The following is a 21,131-nucleotide window of genomic DNA, read 5'->3' as shown; positions in this document are numbered from 1 at the left end:
ATAAGCACACAACATCCTCAAGTAGCTGCCTGGGTCTCAGTAAGGACAATTGATTATACTATCCTGGGCCCTCTTTCAATACTTTCCCTTCCAGTGTTTCAGTCTGGTCAGCAATGAGTGGCTGGGATCTATCTGGGATCCGCCACTTTAAATTCCCTCAGTGCCTGCAAAGACATAGTGCTGCTCCAGGATATTGTGAGAGATTAAAATGACAGCTGATAAATCCAGTGCTGTTATGAGGATGGCTTACTAATGCTAGCAGGTAAACTTGTCAAGGGCTCAAAAGGGAATGTTTTGCTAAGGATCTCCTCAATCTTGGAGTCAAACTTACAAAAAACATCTTCCCAAGGTTAATATTTTTTGCCTTGTTGTTGTTGTCCCTTCAAGTCCTTTTTGACTTATGGTGACCCTAAGATGAACCTGTCATGGGTTCATCTTTAAATCTTTTCTTGGCAAGATTTATTCAGAGGAGGTTGGCCATTGCCTTCACCTGAGGCTGAGAGAGTGTGATTTACACAACTGGGTTTCAATGCTGAGCCTGATCTCCAGAGGTGCAATCCAACACTTAAGCCACTACTAGCTCTGCCTTTGAATAGCCCTTAAAAAAATCCAAGATAGGCACCGCTGTCTTTTGATGTCAACCCTTCACAATGCACAAAAAACCTTTACTTTTTGAAACTTATTGGTGGGCACTCCTTTTCTCCTGTATCTGGCCCCACTTGTTCAAATACAAACTCTGCTTGGGCATCAGCTCTACCTATTGATATTTATTTTCACAACAGGCTATTCAAGGGAAAACTGCACACCTGCAGAAATCGCAGTTTCAACACAACAGTCCTGCCCTGCCTCCAATCTGGCCTCACTACTACCTTCCAAGCAAACACAACTACTGGGTGCAGTTTCCAAAACCTGAGGAACCTCTTCTACACAACTTCAGTGAAGGATTAAGTCCTGCTTTAAGCAAGGTCTCAGCCTGAATTAACAAAGGCTGCCTCCACACTGCAGAAATAATCCAGTTTGACACCACTTTAACTGCCATGGCTCAGTGCTATGGAACTTGGGGAATTTGGTTTGTTGTGGCCCCAGAGCTCTGCGATAAATAGCAATTCCCCAAATTCGATAGCATTGATACATGGCAATTAATGTGGTGTCAAACTGGATTATTTCTGCAGTGCTGATGCAGCCAAAGTCTCTAATGTGTGTCATGTAAATAGATTGTTGTTCGTTGTTATGTGCCTTCAAGTCGTTTCTGAACTATGGTGCTCCTAATGCAAAGCTATCATGGGGTTTTCTTGGCAAGATTTATTCAAAGGGGGTTTGCCATTGCCTTCCGTTGAGGCTGAGAATATGTGACTTGCCCAAGGTCTCCCAGTGGGTTTCCATGTCCAAGCCAGAATCTGAACCCTGGTCTCTGGAGTCACAATCCAATAGTCAAACGATGCCATGCTAGTTCACGTTTTTTAATCTGAACTTTATTGTAATCTGCTTTGGCCCTTATGTTGTTGTTGTTGTTGTGTGCCTTCAAGTTGTTTCCAGCTTATGGCAAACTTAAGGTGAACCTATTGTAGGTTTTTGTTGGCAAGCTTCTTCACACTCCTCTGAGGCTGAGAGAGTGTGATTTGCCCAGGGTCACCCAGTGGGGTTTACATGACTGAGCATGGCAACCCTAAGGCGAATGTATCATGGGTTTTTCTTAGCAAGTTTCTTGAGAGGGGGTTTGCCATGGCCTTCCTCTGAGGCTGAGAGAGTGTGACTTGCCCAGGGTCACCCAGTGGGTTTCTGTGGCTGACCAGGGCTTCAAATCCTGGTCTCCCAGAGTCTTAGTCCTAACCCTCAAACCACAATGGCCCTCATGGAAAAGGATGGAGTCCTTTAAAACCTGACCTTTTCCCCCTCCAGCCCTAAAGAGCTGTTTACTATGAAAGCCCGCCTAGCTGCTGATGGACGCCTGCCCTGGCCTATAGGGAGGTGGCCAGGGAGGCTGTGAGCCAATGGGGATGAGGGAGTTGGAAATGGAGCCAGGTTCCAGGAAGTGGCTGCTCCACAACTGAGCAGAGCAGAGCAGGAAGAAGCAGAAGCAGAGCAAAGGCAGGTGGGGCCTGATCCTTCTTATTGGGGCAAGGCTTTATTATTTGGGGGTGGGTGGGAGATCCCCTTTTCTGTGAAGGGATCCAAGTGGAGCATGCATTATTCTGGGCTTGTCCTCTGCAGGGTCCTCACCCCAAAGGCACTGCAGAATGGAGGACACCCAAGGGAGAAATGCAATAGAAAAGCTCCCAGGACACTCATATAAAGCATTGCAATAGAAAAACTCTCAGGACACTCATGTAAAAATGTAAAGCCATTCTTAGCCCTGCTCAGAATGGAGGGCCTTTGGGACAGAAAGGATGAAATGTAGGACTGGAAAAGGAGGACATCTGGTCATAAAACCCCTTTTTCTCATTTTTCTCATTTTGGAGTGATGGGCAAAAACATCCCTCTATTGCCTTGTATTGTGACTTAACCATTCTTTGCCTTCAAGTCTTATGATGATCTAGGGTTTGTTTGTTTGAGCAAGATTTGTTCAGAGGGGGGTTTGGACTTTATCTTCTTCTGAGGCTGAGAGAGTGTGACTTTTGCCCAAAGTCACCCAGTGGGTTTCTCTGGCTGAGTGAGGATTCGAACTGTGGTCTCCTAGAGTGCAGATGTGTTGTTGTTGTGGTGTGCTTTTCAAGTCGTTCATGATTCCGAGGTGACCCTATCATCGGGTTTTCTTGGCAAGATTTGTAAAGAGGGGGGTTGCAATTACTTTCCCCTGAGGCTGAGAGAGTGTGACTTGCCCAAAGTCACCCAGTGGGTTTCATGGCCAAGCTGGGATTTGAACCCAGGTTTCCAGAGAGTCCAGTACTCAAACCAGTATGCTGCACTTGCTCTGTCATAGTGCATCTACACTGTAATAATATTGCAGTTTGACACCACTTTTTTTAAGTGCTATAGCTCCATCCTATGGAATCCTGGGATTTGTAGTTTTACAAGGTCTTCAGCCTTCTCTGTCAAAGGGTGGTGGTGCCTCACCAAACTACAGACCCCAAGATTCTCTGGGATGGGGCTGTGGCAGTGAAAGCGGTGTCAAACTGCATTATTTCTACTTTGTAGATGCACTCTTGGAGTGGTCATACTATTAGGTGTGCTTTCAAATCCTTTCCGATTTACCTCTTAGGCTCCTATTGTGGGGTTTTCTAGGCAAGGTTTCTTCAGAGGAGGTTTGCCATTGTCTTTCTCTGAGGCTGAAATAGTGTGACTTGCCCACGGTCACCCATTGGGTTTCATGGCTGAGCTGGGAACTGAACCCTGGTCTCCAGAGTCATAGTCCAACACTCAGACAACTATGCCAGGCTGACTCACTGCCTTTCTTGACCTGGGAGTATATCCCAACTGATCTCCATAGGGCTTACTTCCAATGAAACATTTGTGGGACCAGATTCTTTAAGAGTTTAAAGCGGGAAAGGAATGCAACCTTTGGGTCATCATAAACGGTGACACAACTCTGGTAACAGTCCACATACAAGTGAGAATTGTGAGGTCAAGATGTGAAATGATGATGCTTTGGACAGGAATACTTGGACAGTGAGCACTAGAACCTCTGGCTAAGGCTGGAAATGACCTGGCAAAAATGGACCACCAAGGCTCCTAACCTTTCTAATACATTATTAATCAGAAGTGTATTAAATGATCAAGCACTAAGTAATATGAAAGCAGTTGTTGGTCCTCCTCCCAGCCCTGCCTACAATGTAGCCTGTGTGCATTTACTTCGGAGTGAGCTACGATGGTTTAGTTTACATCCGCACTGCAGAAATAATCCAGGTTGATACCACTTTAACAGCCACAGCTCATTGCTATGGGATTTTTTATAGTTTGTTGTGGCACCAGAGCTCTCTGATAGGGGAGGCTAAATATCTCCAAAACAAACAAAAAACAACCACCCTACAATTCCCAGAATTGCACAGCATCGAGCCATGGCAGCTAAAGCAGTGTCAGCCTGGATTATTTCTGCAGTGCGGATGCACCCTTAGAGGGCACTTTAAGTACACATTGTGATTGTAAGTGTCTTCATATTTAAGGATGTTTCAATAAGGATGGAGATAGAAATTTCCCCTCCCAATGTAAGTACTTGCAAATAGGGAAACTTAATGTAAACCTGCCTAACATTGTCGGATTCCCTCCCTATTAAAAATAGTTCTTGGGGGTCCCTGGCTATTATAACTATTAAAAATATGTGTGTAATGCCAAGGATCTCAGGGTGACATATGCAAAATAAATGTAAACAGTAGTATCACAACTACAGTGAACTCTTGGTATCCTCTGGAGTTTGGGTCTAAGGCCTTCCCCTGAATACCGAAATCTGTGGATACTCAGGTCCCATTAAATACAGTGGTATAGTAAAATGGTATCTCTGATATAAAATGGCAAAATCAAGGTTTACTTTTTGGAATATATATCTTTTAGAATATTTTGAAGCTGTAGATGCTTGAATCCATGGATAAAGAATCTGTGGATACAGAGAGCCAAATATACTAGTGGTAATAATTAAATAGTGTTTAACATTTCGACAGTCCAAAAAGCATTTCACTCACCCACACTTATTTTAACAATCCTTAGGGCTTGTTGTCATTCTGTGGTGGCAGTTTTTAGGCTTGGAGGCTATATATCTAGTATCATGGCAGAGGTGAGATTTGAATTAGGAATGATTTGGTTCACTTCTTTTCATTCCTATTCAAGACTAGCTCCTACTAGAAGTATTGTAGAATCCTGTAGTATGTGCACTACAGAGAAAGTGTCCTGAGTATGTACATTCTTGCATAGTGCAGTAGCATTATTCATGCATAAGAGGTAAGTGACAACAGCTTTGGGTGAATTCTAGGGTTTTCAGAAGTGCACACATCCTAAAGGCACACACTTTGGGGGTGGAGGAGGGGGACCCCCAAAAGTTTTGTGGAGGACTTGAAAAGGAGGGAGGAAGGGAAAGGGTACCCTGGAAGAAGGCATAGCTGGCAATCCATATTGCAGTGTTTTGTTGTAGACCAGTGGTATTCAGACTTCTTACCCTTGGGACCCCCCTTGATAGCTACATGAAGATGTCATGCCCACTCCCACTTGATATGAATGAAAACATTTTGTTGTTTATTTATTTAAATATTTTAAAATATTTATATTTTCATTTGCATATCCATATGTAGTCATATTTTTACACTTTATCAGGAAATAGCATGGTTCAAATTAGAAGAGTCTTATTTAAGTAAATTCAATATTTAACTCAATGCATGTGTGAATTTTACACATAAAAGGTTTAGGAAGAGGAGCAGGAGAAGGGATTGAAGCCTCCCAATCTCTTGCCCCCCCCCCCTGAGCAATTCTCTTGACCCCTCTGGGGGTCCCACTCCATTGCTTGAGGAACCACTGTTGTTGACCCTTTTCTGTTTAATTTGGAAAGTGACTGTGCTGGCTATGCAAATGATCTAGGCCTTGTTTACAGTGTTTGAATATGTCAGACAGAAAATAAAATAAAAGGAGAGAGACTGGGAGTGCAGGATTTGGTCAAGTGAAACTTGGTCTGTGCAAGAAGGATGCATTGTCTGGAATAAGAGATGGACAAATGCAAAGGTTACAGCAAAAACACAAAAATGTACTGTGCTTTTAGACTGTAAGCTGCTTTGGGTCCCAATTCTGGGAGAAAAACAGGGTACAAATTAATATGATAAAATAATAATAAATATAATAACTAATATTTATTTCTTAATCTCACACATTTCCAGTGGAGGGAGAGGAGGACCCATCCTAATTATTCCCCATTTCACAGGTAGGAAACTTGAAGCTTGGATACAATAAAACATTTTCTGGTGACTTTTTTAATGGATCTAGGATTTGAATCCAACCTGTTGTCTTATATGTTGGACAGGTGGATTATATTGTCTCTTGAATGATAGTTAGTATTAGTTTGTGTTGTTATGAGATTAGTTGCATTTGAGACTTCTGGCTCTTAAAAAGTACAGGTCACCTCATCTTTCTTTGGTTAATTCAGTTGACCTGGCCTGTTCCAGAGGCTTGCCATTGGTAAACAATGATTCATTAATGTTTCATTCTCTTAGCAACTTTGCAACTAGTTAATGGTTCATTTTTCTCCATTGTCACAACTCTGACAAAGTGTCTTGGTCAATGACTTATAGATCACATATGGGCAAAGTTCATTCCTCCAGATATGCCCCTAATCTAGATGGCCATGACTGATGGCTCTCTCAAACTCAGCTCCTTGCCCTTAAAACTGGAACGTGACCCACTTACAAAGATGTTGAGAGAATAAGCCAAGCATACTAGAGAGTATGGTAGAGATGAAACTTAAGACCAGTTTCTGTGAACAAGTGGTTGCTTTCATGCAGTCTGAAATGGCTGTGGTGGCATAGGAGTGCCCTGCTATTAAGACAGTTTATCAGCATAGCCAGGTTGCTTTTCTTCCCCTCTGGGGCTGTTTGATTGTTTTGAGATCTAAATTGGTCTCTTTCCCTGCCTCTCCCTTCATTTAAATCAGGGGTGAGCAGTGTGGCTCTTCATATGTTTTGGACTGCAGCACCAAGGGTTGCTGCTATCCAATAACATCTGGAGGGCAACACTTTGCCCACCCCTGATTTTAATCAAGGGTGAGCAGTTTGTGACCTTACAGATTCTAGGCCCCACAAGATAAGCCATTCCCATCAGTCATGGCCCGCTTCGCCAATAGTGAGAGAACATGGGAGCTGCAGTCTGGAGGGCCATAACCTTCCTGTGCATGTATATTAGCCTTCATGTTGTCTGTTGACTTATGGCAACCCCCTGAATTCCATAGGGTTTTCTTAGGCAAGAATACTCAGAGGTGGTTTTGTCAATTCCTTCCTCTGAAATATAGCCTACAACACCTAGGCAGTCTCCTATCCGAGTACTAACCAGGGTTGCTTCGTAGTGATTCAGTTAAATGAATTTCTGGAAAGTTGTGACATCTCTCATAACATTTTCTGATGGAGAGTAAAATGTTATAAAATGTTATATTGTACTTTTTGTGCATTAAAACTGTTCATTAGTCTTTTCCTACCCATTACTTGAATATGCTAAATAATAGTAATTTTTGTCTCTAGAAACAGTAATGCCCAGTCCTGTGCCTGTCACTCAGAAGTAAGCCCCAGCAGTAACTGATTTGGTAATCAGGGTACGTGGACATCAAAAAGTCTTGCAGCAGTTTGAAGGCTATCATTTTATCATTATTATTTGGTCCTAGGTATGGTGGACTGCAAGAGGCAGTGTGGTGTAGTGGTTTGAGAGTTGAACTATGACTCTGGATTCCAGGGTTCGAATCCCCACTAAGCCATAGAATCCCACTGGGTGACCTTGGGTGAGTCGCATTCTCTCACACTCTTAGGAAGGCAAAAAGCAACACACATACACACCCAAACAAAGCGTGCCAAGAAAACCCCATGATAGATTTGCCTTAGGCTCACAAATTACTTGAAGACCCACATTATCGTCATGGTGGACTGCAGCTCACTTCATCATATGCATGGATAAATGGGCTAAAGCCCTGAAATCTTATGCCAAATAACATTATAATAGTTTGTCTTTAAGGCATCATAAGGCTTCTTGCTTTTGGTGCAGCAGAGTAACACAGATGCACCCCAAGGAAATGGCTCATAGGATGAAGCTTATGGACAAATACAGTTGGCCCTCCATATCCATGGATTCTTTATCCACAGATTCAAACATCCATGGCTTGAAAGTATTTTTAAAAAATCTAAATTCCAAAAAGCAAACCTTGATTTTGCCATTTCATATAAAGGACACCATTTTACTACACCATTGTATTTAATAGGATTTGAGCATCCACAGATTTTGGCATCCACAGGTAATCCTGAAACCACATCCCAGTGCTTACCAAGAGCTCACTGTAATTTGGTTTGTTTGTCTTTTGAGGAGATGGTGGCTTCTTGTTAACTGCCTGCATATTGACTCCAACTTATGGCAATCCTGTGGATGAAACATCTCTAAGAACAGCTTTTTTCAGTCTCTGTTCAGGTCCTGCAGATTCAGGCCCATGACCGCTCTGATTGAGTCCATCCATCTGGTGTGTGATCTTCCTCTCTTTCTACTTCTGTGTGGTTAAGAGCCCTCTAATAATCCCAAAACTGAGCCTTCCAGTTCTTCTAGCCTGTAGGTCCCATCAAGTATCTTATTTCATTCTGGTCTGTATGTTTTTAGGGCTGTGATCTGACTGGGTTCTTTTCCCTTTCCTTGTTTGTTTCTCTTCTCATTTGCTTCAGCATACTCATTGCGGAGATGAATCCTAACCGTGTATGTTGGTTCTGCAGAGCTTCTTTGTTCTTGTAGACTTGAAAAAACATGACTTTTCCCTCTTTTTTGATATTGTTCTGGCTGTACCTTGCCTGAGTGGCTTCCTGAAACACCATGCTGTAGTGGGGTCAATGATTTTAGCAGCAACAACAGAACAAAGGAATTGAATTGGTAAAGGTGCTTTTGCCTCAGAACTGCAGAACAAGGAAAAACGTTATTATAGGGACATGAAGAAGTATTCACTATGGGATCTTTGTCAAACTAGTGGGGTTGGATGCCCAGTCCCATGGACATTGGATGCCCTGTGTGTAAGAGAGGAAGAGAGAAGGTCATATACAATAGTTATTTTTCAAAACATACAGAGTTTATCCAGAGCTGGCATGGCACAATCCTGGGTCATTTGCTACCAATTCAGTAAGTATGGTGAACAGTATCTTTATCTAATTCCCCATTTTGTAGACGTATATGTCTTAGAGGATTACCCAGATATAGGTTTGTAGACCTGGCTCTTTACTGCCACTGTGGAAGTTGTGGACTGTCGTTTTCATCCAGAAGAGTGCTGCCAATTTAGTTAAGGAGCTCATTCAGTAGTTAAGGGATTATTTGTGTTCACCTCTCCAGGACTAGTATTAGTGAGACCAAGCCCATCCTGTGCCAGGGATGGAGAACAAGTCTTGTCTTCACGTCTTCTGTAGTCTTTTCGTCCTGTAGAAATTAGTGGAGGCTTTGAACTTTGGAGTCAGTGTGGCATAGTGGTTTGTGTTGGATTGTGACTCTGGAGACCAGGGATCGATTCCCAGCTCGGCCATGAAACACACTGGGTGACCTTGGGCAAGTCACATGCTCTCAGCCTCAGGGGAAGGTAATGGTAAACCTCCTCTGAACAAATCTTGCCAAGAAAACCCCATGGCCTTAGGGTTGCCATAAGTCAAAAACAGGGCATTGGTTCCCTTTCTTGTTCACCCAGCAGCCAGATCATGAATGACCCTCAGTAGCATCACTTCCAGCAACAGCCACTTCTGGGGTGGTGGGGCTTTCAGTTCAGAGTCTGGCATGGCTGCTGGCTGTGCCAGACTTTGAATGTATCCTCTGAAGGCTGCAGTGGTCTGACCAGGTTGTGACCAGATAGCAGGGGAGCAGGGTAAACAAGCAAAGCAGCAGGATGGAGAGGAGGGCAATCCTCACACACATATGCAGCCCTTTCCAGGACCTGCAACTGGTAACACCAACCAAAAAGCAATTTAGGCATTCTATACTTGAAATAACAGAAATAATCTGAAAGTTCATCCCGTACTGAATATTTTATTCTCATTTGAGTAACACACTGATGGCAGACAGTTTAGACTGAGAAAAGAAAGTTTTTGCAAAATACAAAACACAGATACACATCTCATCTTTATTTGCAGTTTTAAAAAACGGGATAGGGTGGAGGTTTAATTTACAAACATTTAGGAAGTATGTGAGTTAGAAGGCAAAATACACTTCAGGTTCTTTCTCCTCCCTTCTTGTCCTTGAATATATTTTCTATCATTCTTTTAAGCATATATATCTGTATTCAGAGCTGTGAGAACTTGAACATTAACTTTGTAAAAATTGGTGAAAATCTTGTATTTTAATCTGTGTGAAGAATGCTAATGCTCCAGATCCTTTCCTTGTCCTAACTTTTCTGTGGAAGAGGTAGTGTAGCATTCTTTTCAGAGCTTTTTGCCTGTCTTTGTGAAATTTGACCTTATGGTGTAGCTTTTGATATGAATAGAAGATGGTTCCAACTACAGTGGTGCCTCGGGTTACGAAATTAATTCGTAACGCGGCCGCTTTCGTAACCCGAAAAGCCTTCATAAGCCGAATTGCCATAGGCGCTAATGGGGAAAAGCCGCGTTTCGTGCGAAAAAGCCGAAAAAAGCACCAAAAATTTTCTTCGTATCCCGAAAAAACATTCGTAACCCGGAACAATGATTTCCTATGGGATTTTTTCGTATCCCGAAAATTTCGTAACCTGGGTATTTCGTATCCCGAGGTACCACTGTATGTTGATTTATGCTGTATCACTGGCCCTCTTTTTACATTGTTGATGTAACAATATCATTTCCCCACCAGGTGACAGAGTCTTCTCTTCTTCAGGACCATGTGGGATCCTAATGCAGGTAAAAGGGAGTAGCAGATCTTATGGAATTCTCTAGAGCAATCATTCCCAGATGTTTAGGACTTCAATATTCAGATTTTCTAGCTGGCATTTTTGGAGCTGAAGTTTAAAACATGTGAAGAATGAAAGTTTCAGGACCACTATTGTATGGTACCTTACCATTGGGGATGCAAAACCTTTGCCCTTCTGCTATGATATGCAACATCAGGTGTGTTAACAGGTTGAGTCTCCCTTATGCAGAATTCCAAAATCTGGAATACTCCAAAAATCAAAACTTTCTTAATGGTTGGCTGAGACAGTGACACCTTTGCTTTCTGATGGTTTAGTGTACACAAACTTTGTTTCATGTACAAAATTATTTTTAAAATACTTTATAAATTACCTTCAGGTTATGTGTAAAAGGTATATATGAAACATAAATGAATGTTGTGTTTAGACTTGGATTCCATCTCCAAGATACCTCATTATGTACATATATGCAAATGCAGGTATTCCATTTAAAAAAAAAAAAATCTGAAAACCAAAATGCTTTTGGTCCCCAGCATTTTGGATAAGGGAGACTCAGTGTGTATCTCCTTTGCTATACACTTTATGAAAGGGCACAAATGTAGCACATACAACATTATTGCATGCTAACTATCTTTGGGCCTCTGTATATAGCTGAGATCCTGACTGGAAGCACGTTTAAAGGTTATTGGCTACCTCCAAGAAATGTTTAGCATGCCTACTGCTTTTTAGAAGGGACAAAGTAATAGCCAAGGCATTTCCAGTGCCAGTGTAGCTTCTCAGCATTAAAATTCACACTGATGGCAAAGCAATAGCAAGTATTCTGTGAGGATGATCTTGTCCAGAAGCCAGTAGCAGCAGACATTTGCAATTGGTCCAGAGCTTGGAAAAATTGTAGACTGCGATTTCCAGAATCCTCCAGCTTATGAGAGTTGTAGCTGTGGGTTGATTACAGTTTGCTTGGTTAGGCTGCTTTCTATGAAGGAACTGGTTTGCCTCAGGTTGTTTGTGGAAGAACTGCCCACATGCTCCACTCTTGCTGCATACAAGATGCTTTCCTCAGTGATTCAGTAAAGTGCAATGACTGCACTGTCTTGTCACAGGGGTTTCATTCTGAGCTTGCTACTAGAGATATGCTTTTAAAAAAATGCAACCTCTGCCTGCCTTCTCTGTCCTTGTTGCCATTCAAATGGCCACCTTGGAGCTACCCAAGAGACTGAATCTTGAGGTTACCCTATTAATAGTGTCTTTAAAACATGGAAATCCTTGGGTAGATCCTGATAGAAACCTTTTTCTCAAAGAATAATCACTTTTGCAGTTGTCACTTGGCAGGCAACCAAATTACTTCAGGCAACCTAGTTCCAATTCAAGGTGTCAAATGGACTCTGTGGTTGCTATCCTGGACAGTCTGCATTTTGCAATCAAGTCAGAGAAAGAGGAGGCATTTATGCAGACTTGATGGGCCAAGAGTCTGTGAATGTGGCACATTTGTAGGAAGATAGCAGGAGAGGTGAACATCCGACCCATGGGTGGCACCAATCTGGCCTGCAGTTGTGGGGTGGGATCCTGAAACCTTACCCCTTGGAATGGGAGAGATTCTCCCTACCCATGCAGTTTGCCTTTGAGTTTGGGAAGTCAACCAGCAAGCAAGCATTGGGATTCGTTCCAGTGGAATGGGCTGGGTGATGGGACTTTCCCCATGCAGAGAGAAGTGCAGAATTCCATATTTCTTCTGTCTGCAGAGAGAAAGGAGAAATGGGCATTGGGAAGGAGCCAGAGAACATCAGGGGAGGACATTGTGGATTGTTTTAGTTCCTGGGTCCAATCTGTGTGTACCCCCTGCACTAATCTGACAGGCCAGATACTGTCAGGGGGATGGAGCTCATTTTCCTGTCATTATCTGACCTGCCAGATTAGCACTTGGAGGCTGGACTTTCACTCAGGGATCGAGACAACTCCTTGTCCCTAATGTAGATAGTACTGATTTTGGTAAGGTTGCCAGGTACAGCTAGACTGGAATGTCAATATCTGTCCTAAAATTCACTACCAAATGGTAAGATATGAGAGGATGGCTGCAACAGGATATTCTTGCCTTGCAGCTTATCACTCTTTCTTTTTCCTTTTATCTCTCTCTCTTTTTAAATGTCTAGGCCAGTCAGGTGCCTACCCTGGAGCAGCATATCCTCTCAACCCTTCTTACCCATCTGGCTTCAACCCAGCACACCCTCCTCCTGTGAATCCTGCCTTCCCCCCAGGCCCTGTACCTCCTGGCTCCTACCCTGCTCCCCCAGGAGGGATCCCTGGGCAACCTGCATACCCACCAGGGCACCCAGTTCAGCCTCCCTATCCTGGGCATCAACCTGGTTATCCTGTCCCACCTGGTGGTCCTTACCCTCCTCCTGCCCCTGGCATGCCTGGAGGAATGGGGGTTAATCCTTTGCTGCCTGGGGGTGTTGCCATGGGTACCCATGGGATGGATAAGAAGGCTGCCAAGAAGATGAAGAAGAAAATGAAGAAGGCTCACAAGATGCACAAACCCCACAAGCTCCATAAGCTGCATGGGAAGGTATGTGGAAGGGAAGGGATTGGAAAGGGCAGGAAAACGGTCCAGAAACTCCTCTCATTTGTTGCCAAAGAGATGAAGCAAAGGTGGCTTCTTCTGTCATTGTGCCTGATAACCCTCGAGATATTAGTGATGAAGGCTTCACTGCAGAATCCAAACACAGTTATTCGGGAGGTAGGGAAAGCACTTGAAGGCATTAGTTTCCACAGAAACAAGTTGCTGTTCTTGTTGTCTGCCTACAAGTTGTTTCCAACTTATGGCGACCCTATAATGGGTTTTTCTTGCAAGATTTCATTGAGGGAGAGTTGCCTTTGCTTTCCTCTCAGGCTGAGAGAGTGTTGAAGCAATGGCTGAGCAATGCTTAAAGTACTGGCTCTCAGTGATAAGTCCTGCCCTTTAAATCATCAAGAGAGGGGGGAAGGAGTGGGTGGGTCTGAATTAGCAAGAGGAGATGCTCGTGTGTTACCCAGAAAAGAAGTACATGTGGCCCTCCTGATGTTGTTGAACTCGGGATCCCATTGGCCCTAGCTGGACCACCCAATGGTGAGGTTGACTAAGAGGAAGAATTAATCTACATCCAGAAGGCTGAAGATTCTCAAACTCCGTCCTTTCTTGCTCCTTTATGTAAGGATATACCTCCATGAGCCTACTTCCACACACATCTGCCCATCTCCTACCCCAAGTGGGATCATGGCCTTCAAGGTCCTGTTATGCTTATGTTTCAATAGATAATTGCCCTTATGCCCAAGCACTTTTCTGCAGTCAGAGGAAGTGTAACCTCCCTCTTTTTAAATACAAATTATTAATAATATATTTTGGAAATAAAATTAAGCTACTATCATGAGGTCCCAAGTGGCGATACCAGATTCTGGGCAGTCACATTTATAATAAAAACCACTGGTGCCTAAAGCATTGTTAAGCTAACCTACATTGTTCAGGTGAGACTGCCAGGGCAGGAACTGGGTTTTCAAGTCTGGGATGCATTAGAAGCACCTGCTTCTTTTTAATGGTCCCAGCTGGATTTGGCATGAGAGAACGCTCTCATTGCAGCCTATAAAGATGACAGGCTTAAAATATCTTAAGAATGGTTCATCCTCTTTTGTTCAGTTTATGATTTCAACCAGTCTGAGTTATTATTTATTTACTGTACATGTGTGCTGACGCTTGGATGAACCTCTGTTAAAAGCAGTTGCCTTTACTCTTGCTTGTACCAGCCTGATCCATAATCCTAAATTGTATAATGGGATTTTTAAAAATTATTTTGAATACTGTATTACTTTACTTATATGCAGATACAGCTGTGTAGTCTGTTTGTATAATCAGTATGTAGAGAGATCTTGTAGCACATTTGAGACTAACTGAAAGAAAGCAGTTGGCAGCACAAGCTTGCAGCATGAGGTTTCATAGAGTTAAGTCTACTTCCTCAGATACATTCTTGTCTCTGCCATTTTCCTTCTCATATTTCTTCATTCTCTCTCCTTCCCAAAAGATGGACATTTTACTACTTACGTTAGCAAAGTTGACAACTCACTAGCTGAAGATCAGTATAGTACATGATCAAGAAATCACTAATTGCTCTCTGGATCCTTTTATTATTATTTTTACAGAAGGATAATAACAAGATAATGAGCTCAGTTACTAAGCAGATTATGAAGTTAGGTTATTGGCTCTGCAGAGTCCTGTTGGAGCCAAGGGTGACAATAAGGGTAGTACTAATAGATAAGATAAGATACAGTAGGGGGAAACCAGAAAAACAGCAACAAAAAAGAAAGGGCTGAGTAGACAATAGGCACAATCCCAATAATGTTAAATGTACTTTAAACAATTCTGAAATCAGCAGAAGGGAATTGTTTGGTTTACAAATTGTATGCAGTTTTTTACTGTTGGGAATTGTATTTTGTTTTTAAATTCTACAAGCCAAATATGTTGTTGGATGTTCATACAAAAGTAGTTCTGAGCACACCGTCTGTTCAGAAATAACCTCCGCTGCATTAATTGGTTTTATGCTCAATTACATGCATAAAGCATGGCATCCTAAAGGATATTTCATCAACATCACTGAGCTCTTGATATGCCTAAACCTTCTCTGGATTTTGGCCGTTGGCTACCCAACATTCACAGTAAGAAGATGGTTGAATTGGCAAGGAATTCTGAAGCCTAACAATAGCAATGTGGGCCACCAGTCATTGCTTGCAATATACAGGTTGAGACTCCCTTACCCAAAATGCTTGGGACCAGAAGTGCTTTGGATTTTTTTGGATTTTGGAACATTGGTGTATACATAATGAGATATCTTGGATATGGGACCCTTATCTAAACATGAAATTCATTTATGTTTTGTATACCCCTTATAAACATAGTCTAACAGTAATTTTATACAAAATATTTTTAATAATTTGTGCATGAAACAAAGCTTGTGTACACTGAACCATTAGAAAGCAAAGGTGGTCACTATCTCAGTCATCCATGCGGATGATTTTGGAGTATTTCAGATTTCAGAATTCCAGATAAGGGGGACTCAATTTGTACTGCAATATTTTTGACAAAGGAGAGGAGGAGTTGGAGCTTATGGCTTTCTGCAACCTTTAGTGTTAAATTCCTGAAACTTAGTGAGAAAACAAAAATAGCTGGTATATTTTCAGAGTTTGTCTGGTTTTTTTGTTTGTTTGTTTGTTTGGTTTAAAAAAAACAATCTGCAAGTACAGGAAACACTTAAATTATAATGTCCTCAACTGATAATTTCTGGAGCTGGGAGAAAGGAAAATCTGACTAGATTTCAGGAATGAAGAATTAAAATTGACATCTCATGGGGTTTCCCCCTCTCTCTCTTCTTTACAGCATTCCTCCTCCTCCTCCAGCAGCAGTGACTCTGACTGAGGCCTCCTCCTACTTCCAAGCTGCATCCTTTCCTCACAAACACCTATCCTTGCACTGCTCTTCCTACCTCCCACTCAAATCTACTGAACTGTCACCGAATAAAAATGACACCTGCTTGCTGCCTTGCAGAGTTGGGCCAAACGTCAAGCTTATCCCAGTGGCCTGTGGACTTTCCTACAAATCCTGATGGGCACTTTGGTGTCGCTGACTGACCAGGGATGATGTGATTGACTGCTGCGCCTTAACAAGTTAGAGTGGAAGGCCACTAACAGCCACATTAAAGAGACAGCTCATCTGCAAATATAGCAGCACTCTTTACCCTCCTGTAATGCAAACTTTTTATCCGTAGAGCCAATTAAGAAGCTCCTCACTACCCCTGGAGCTTTCTGAAAGGCTACAGGCAGCTGGGGTCCAGAAGAATATTCACTTTAAGCTGTAGTTATGTTTTCAGGATGATGGATCTAAGTGCTATTAAAAATTATTTGCACTCTTCTCTCTTCCCATTTAAAGGGTTCTTGTCTTTTCCATGTTGCCTGGGCACTAGGAAAGAGGCCGCTTCATATTTGAATTTTATTTGGAAAGTGCATGTTGCTTATTTAGAATAAGTGTTGTAAGATGACAAAATATGCTTTATTGGGAATGATCTTTATATAATCTTTGAAGAACATACACTGTAGCGACTTCATATTGCAACTTAGGGACATCTTTTGCTTTAGTGAAATGAAAGACAGATGTTTGGGATCCATCCTAGAATGCCTAAATTCTTAACACTGCATTTGTGGGCACAATTTTGGTTGGCTCACAGTTGGGTATCTGATCTAAGGTGTTTAAGAGTCTCTAAATGATACCAGAATAGGGTTGTGTGGTCATAAATGCACTCTTTCATATCACATGCTCCAAACCATTGCATCAGGAGGAAGCATGTTATTTCTGTTTAACCCAAGTTTGCTGCTAGTGCCTTGTAGAAAAAGGGCTGCTTGGATAATATTCAGATGTGCTTATAGAATAAAAGGAGCAAGTTAGTCAGCCAGTTAAGAAGTGTATGCATTACAGGAATGAGTAACTGTTTGCCCCAAATGTGTTGGGCTACAACTTCTACAATGCTCCTTGGGGCTGATGGGAGTTCCAGGCCAAAATGATCTGGACAGGTCAAAGGTTTGCCAATCTTTGATTATCTGCCCTAGCTTTATTAAGACCGTGTTGGCTAAAGTAAAAGAAGGCTTCTAAGAAGTACGATTCTGCTATTTTGTGCTCCTTGGGGAAAGGATATTGAATCCAAAGCGGACCATGTCTTGTTACGAGTGTATATGTCCTATGTCAAATTCTTCCCCCCTCTCTACCACACAGAAACTGGCAATAGAAGCAGCATGTCCATTTTTACCTGCCCTGTATTTGTTTCTTGTCTCTCAGTAAAAGATTTTAATATTAATACTCAGCTGGAGTTGGTGTGTGTTACTCTCTGTGTTAAGCCTTAAGAAAGGAATCAAAGTGAAACATAACAGCATTTGTAGAAACTCATCTTTTGTTCTCAGATGCAGAACTATACAACATAAGGTTCAGCAGATCCTCCCCTGTTCTTAGCACAAGCTGTGATCAGTTCTGTTGTTAGGAGAGACTTCACAAGTGTGTTTAAAGTGCAAAGAGCTGCAGTGAAAATGCCACAACACTGGCCTGTGTCAGGTATAGTATGTATCAGTGTGGAATCAGCTTAAAAGAACCTGGTGCAATTTAAAAGAAAAAAGGTGTGGCGTGTTTTGATTTCTATGTCTATTTTCCTTTTAGACAGAACAGAATTACTCATTTAGCCTACCTGTCAGCTAGTTGCATTTCATTTTAGAAAACAAAAACAAAGCAGAGAAGACATTTTAAAAAACCTGTGGATTAGAAATTAGATCTGCTTATTATGGTAGTTGTGGCAAATGGTTTCTTTTATGAAATAGTCTCATTTTAAAATACATCTGATTGGTATTTGACAGCTAAACGGGAGTATCAAGTGTGTGTCTAGCTCAGGTTTATAGTCACTTTTAAAAACACATACAACCTCTCTCCCATTACTATAAAGCAAAGGTTTGTTACCTTCTAGATGTTAGACTGCAAATCCCATTATCCTTCACCATTGGCTATGCAGACAAGGGCTGAAGGAAACTGTAGGCCAACAACAGTTGGAGGGCGATAATCTTGCTGTAAACGGAAGAGGGGACCAGAGGCATATCTCTGTAAGGTATTTGTACAGCTGCCTAGTTTTGCCAAACAGTCCAAATCTTTGAATTTTTATCTTGAAAAACTTCTTTTGCTGTATGCAGTTTTATCTTCTCCTTAATGTCTAGGTCAAGATGGTCTTTGAATCAATACTCCATTGGCAAAAACCATTTAGCTCTGGAGGATAATTATATTAGTCACTGATTTGGGGGCTAAATCCTATTTTAGTGGAAACCAGAACAAATCCATTGAAATCAAAATCCTGTTCATTTCAATGGGTCTACTTCTGTTGGAACTAAAATTGGATTTAATGTCTGGTGCCCAAAAGATATTTTTCTGAAGTGGAGGTTGGGGGAAGGTCAAACAACAGAGTGGGTATGGGTGAGTATGAAGGCTATCTGAAAGATCATGTTAATGCAGAAAACCACCTTTCAAGATTAAACCACTACTAGAACATGCTCCCAAAGAGTGTGGACCAGGTTCCTCTTCTCACTTTTTTTTCTCTAGCAAACAATTCCTTAAGCATTTCCAAGAGCAAGATGAACCTTTGCATGAGCCCAGAACACTTTGCACTTGAGCTTTTTAACATTTCTGCTATAGATGCCTTCCTTGCTATTGGCTACGCTGGCTAAGACTGATGGGACATGCAGTCTGATAACTTATGGAAAGCTGCATGATTCTCTCCTTGATTGGTTTCACATTACAACCATTAATCTGATTTGATGAAGGATGATATATGAAATATTTTTTAAAAATGCAGTGGGCCCTTGGTATCTGCTGGGGTTTGGTTCCAGGACCCCCCATGGATACCAAAACCCATGGATGCTCAAGCCCCATTAAATACAGTGGCATAGTAATATGGTGCCCCATGTATAAAATAGCAAAATCAAGGTTTACTTTTTGGAATGTATACATTTTTAAAATGCTTTCAAGCCGTGGATTCTTGAATCTGTGGATAAAAAATCTGGGATTATGGAGGGCTGAGTGTGGCTTCAAGTTAGGAAGTAGATTTCGATTTTACTTGTGCATGTTGTGGTTGTTGTGTGTCTCCAAGTCATTTCCAATTTACAGTGACCCTATCACAGGGTTTTCTTGGCAAGATTTGTTCAAAAGGGATTTGTCCTTGCCTTCCTCTAAGGCTGAGGATGTTTTCAGTATGTTTTCATGGTTGAGTAGAGATTTGACCCTTGGTTTCCCAGAATCCTACTCAGACACTATACTTGCTTGCCTTTCATTCATGCTTAGCTTATTTTGTGCAGTTTTTTGGTTTATGGCAACCCTAAAGTGAACATATCATTGAGTTTTCTTGGCAGGATATGTTTAGAGGGGTTTGCCCTTGCTTTCCTCTGTGGCTGAGAGAGTGTGACTTGCCCATTAATACCCAGTGCATTTTCATGCCCAAACTCTGGTCTCCAGAATCATAATCCAACACTCAAAATGCTGCATCACACTATATTAACCATTTTTGGAAACTGGCAACATAGAGATGGAAAATATATCAGCCCATAAGTCCATATGATTTTAAGGCAGTATGGGTCCCAACCAGGCAGACATTACACAGATAAATAGCCCCTGGTGAGGATTATCTAGTACAATCCTTGACTTTGACTCTAACCTCTAACTAAGAACATAATATGCAGCCTTGAGCAAACTGCTCGCAGCCTCAAGTATTCCCATCTGTAACATGGGGATAATAGCTATTGACCTCAGAGGCTTGTTGGAAGGTTGAAGGAAACTTGAACTCCTTCTGCATATGTAGAGTTCATTGATTTGCGATGAATGATTTTACACAGCTGTCTTTAAAGCTCTCTCTTGTTCTTTTAATCTCTTTGGTGTATGTTTGATTATGTGCGGGGAAGCTTTATGGAGCGTAAACAGTGAGTTGAAGCGTGTTGGGGATTTACTAGACTGTGCAGCAAAGCATGGGAGGGCACTGCTGTTCTTCCTCCATTGCCCATGAGCAGATCATAATTGTCAACTTACTAATTACTGTGTGTCAGGATGAGTCATCTCTTGCTTGTTTATTTCTGGATGACATTTTGCAGTTGTCATTCAGTACTTGGATCATGGCAATTACAAAAACAAAACAAAAAACCAACACTGGTAATTCTGGGCCTTATTCTTTGCCACTGTAACATAGAGTTTTCTATATTTATGTTCTGTCCAAGCTTGATTTTGCTGATGGACAAAACAAGGGAAACAAGTACTTTCCCCCCAGAATCTTCCCCATATCCTTCTTGCAAAAAGGCACAGTAAATTCAGATATTGCCTATTTGTGGAGCCAAAATGTAAAGGTTACAATTCTGTAGATTTCTAATCCACTTTATGTCCAAAAGACTAAGAGCAGGAAACTGACAAGTTGGCACTGCCTTCACATAACAGCACATATTTAACTAGCTTTTGTTCATCGACTATGTTCCATCTGTTTAACACATACACACACACACATGTAGACTCATACACAGAGATTTGCCTAAGTTAGCAAAGGCTCTGACAAAGAAGCTCCTTTTTACAAAGTCTTTTTATGCCTCCTGGCCCCTTTTTCTTCTTTGTCCTCTGCCTAGCTGGGAGTTTCTCTGCAGCATTTGGAGGATGGTGAAGGAGAAATGGAACAAGACTTTTTGGTGCTGGATTGCAGCAGTGTGTCTGCAGTTAATAATGCAATAAAGTCTGATCTGTGAGCGAACAGGATTCTGCTCTAACCGATCCTACTGCAGTTGTGTGTTCCTGCCTGCAACAAGCAAAGTAAACAGCAGCTGCCTTGAGAAGCCTTACTGAGCATGTGTGAATAGCAAAACAGAGAGAAAAGGGGAAAGCAGATTAGCCTGCATGTTAAAAAAGCAGAGATCTATAGATCAAAATGATGGACAATATAGCAGGAAAACAGTTGAGACTTTTTGCATTTTGGAAGAAGCTTTGAAGTGCTCTCAGCAAGATAAATTATTGTTTTTTTTGTTTTTGTTTTTTTATGCAAGGCTTACCTGGTTATTTCAT

The 21,131-nt window shown here is 41.7% G+C and overlaps 1 protein-coding gene across 5 annotated transcripts; it reads left to right on the top strand.

The window, feature by feature from the left end:
- The first annotated feature begins 1,993 nt into the window (after positions 1-1,993).
- On the top strand, positions 1,994-17,373 carry PRR13 (proline rich 13). Of its 5 annotated transcripts, none has more exons than XM_042454510.1 (5): positions 2,035-2,088; positions 5,793-5,836; positions 10,447-10,493; positions 12,649-13,064; positions 15,900-17,373. In XM_042454510.1, exons 3-5 carry the CDS (start codon positions 10,475-10,477, stop codon positions 15,936-15,938), a joined length of 474 nt encoding a protein of 157 aa, XP_042310444.1. In that variant the 5' UTR covers positions 2,035-2,088; positions 5,793-5,836; positions 10,447-10,474; the 3' UTR covers positions 15,939-17,373. The 5 variants fall into 5 exon arrangements, with proteins under 5 accessions (XP_042310443.1, XP_042310441.1, XP_042310444.1 ...); XM_042454511.1 differs by having other exon boundaries at positions 2,058-2,092; XM_042454512.1 differs by lacking the exon at positions 2,035-2,088 and adding an exon at positions 7,143-7,213 and having other exon boundaries at positions 5,790-5,836.
- The last annotated feature ends 3,758 nt before the right edge of the window (positions 17,374-21,131 follow it).

This window comes from Sceloporus undulatus, chromosome 2 (assembly GCF_019175285.1).
Source record: "Sceloporus undulatus isolate JIND9_A2432 ecotype Alabama chromosome 2, SceUnd_v1.1, whole genome shotgun sequence".
Taxonomy (NCBI): Eukaryota; Metazoa; Chordata; class Lepidosauria; order Squamata; family Phrynosomatidae; genus Sceloporus; species Sceloporus undulatus.
Note: the sequence above shows the minus strand (reverse complement) of the source record. Positions and strands in the feature narration are given on the sequence as shown.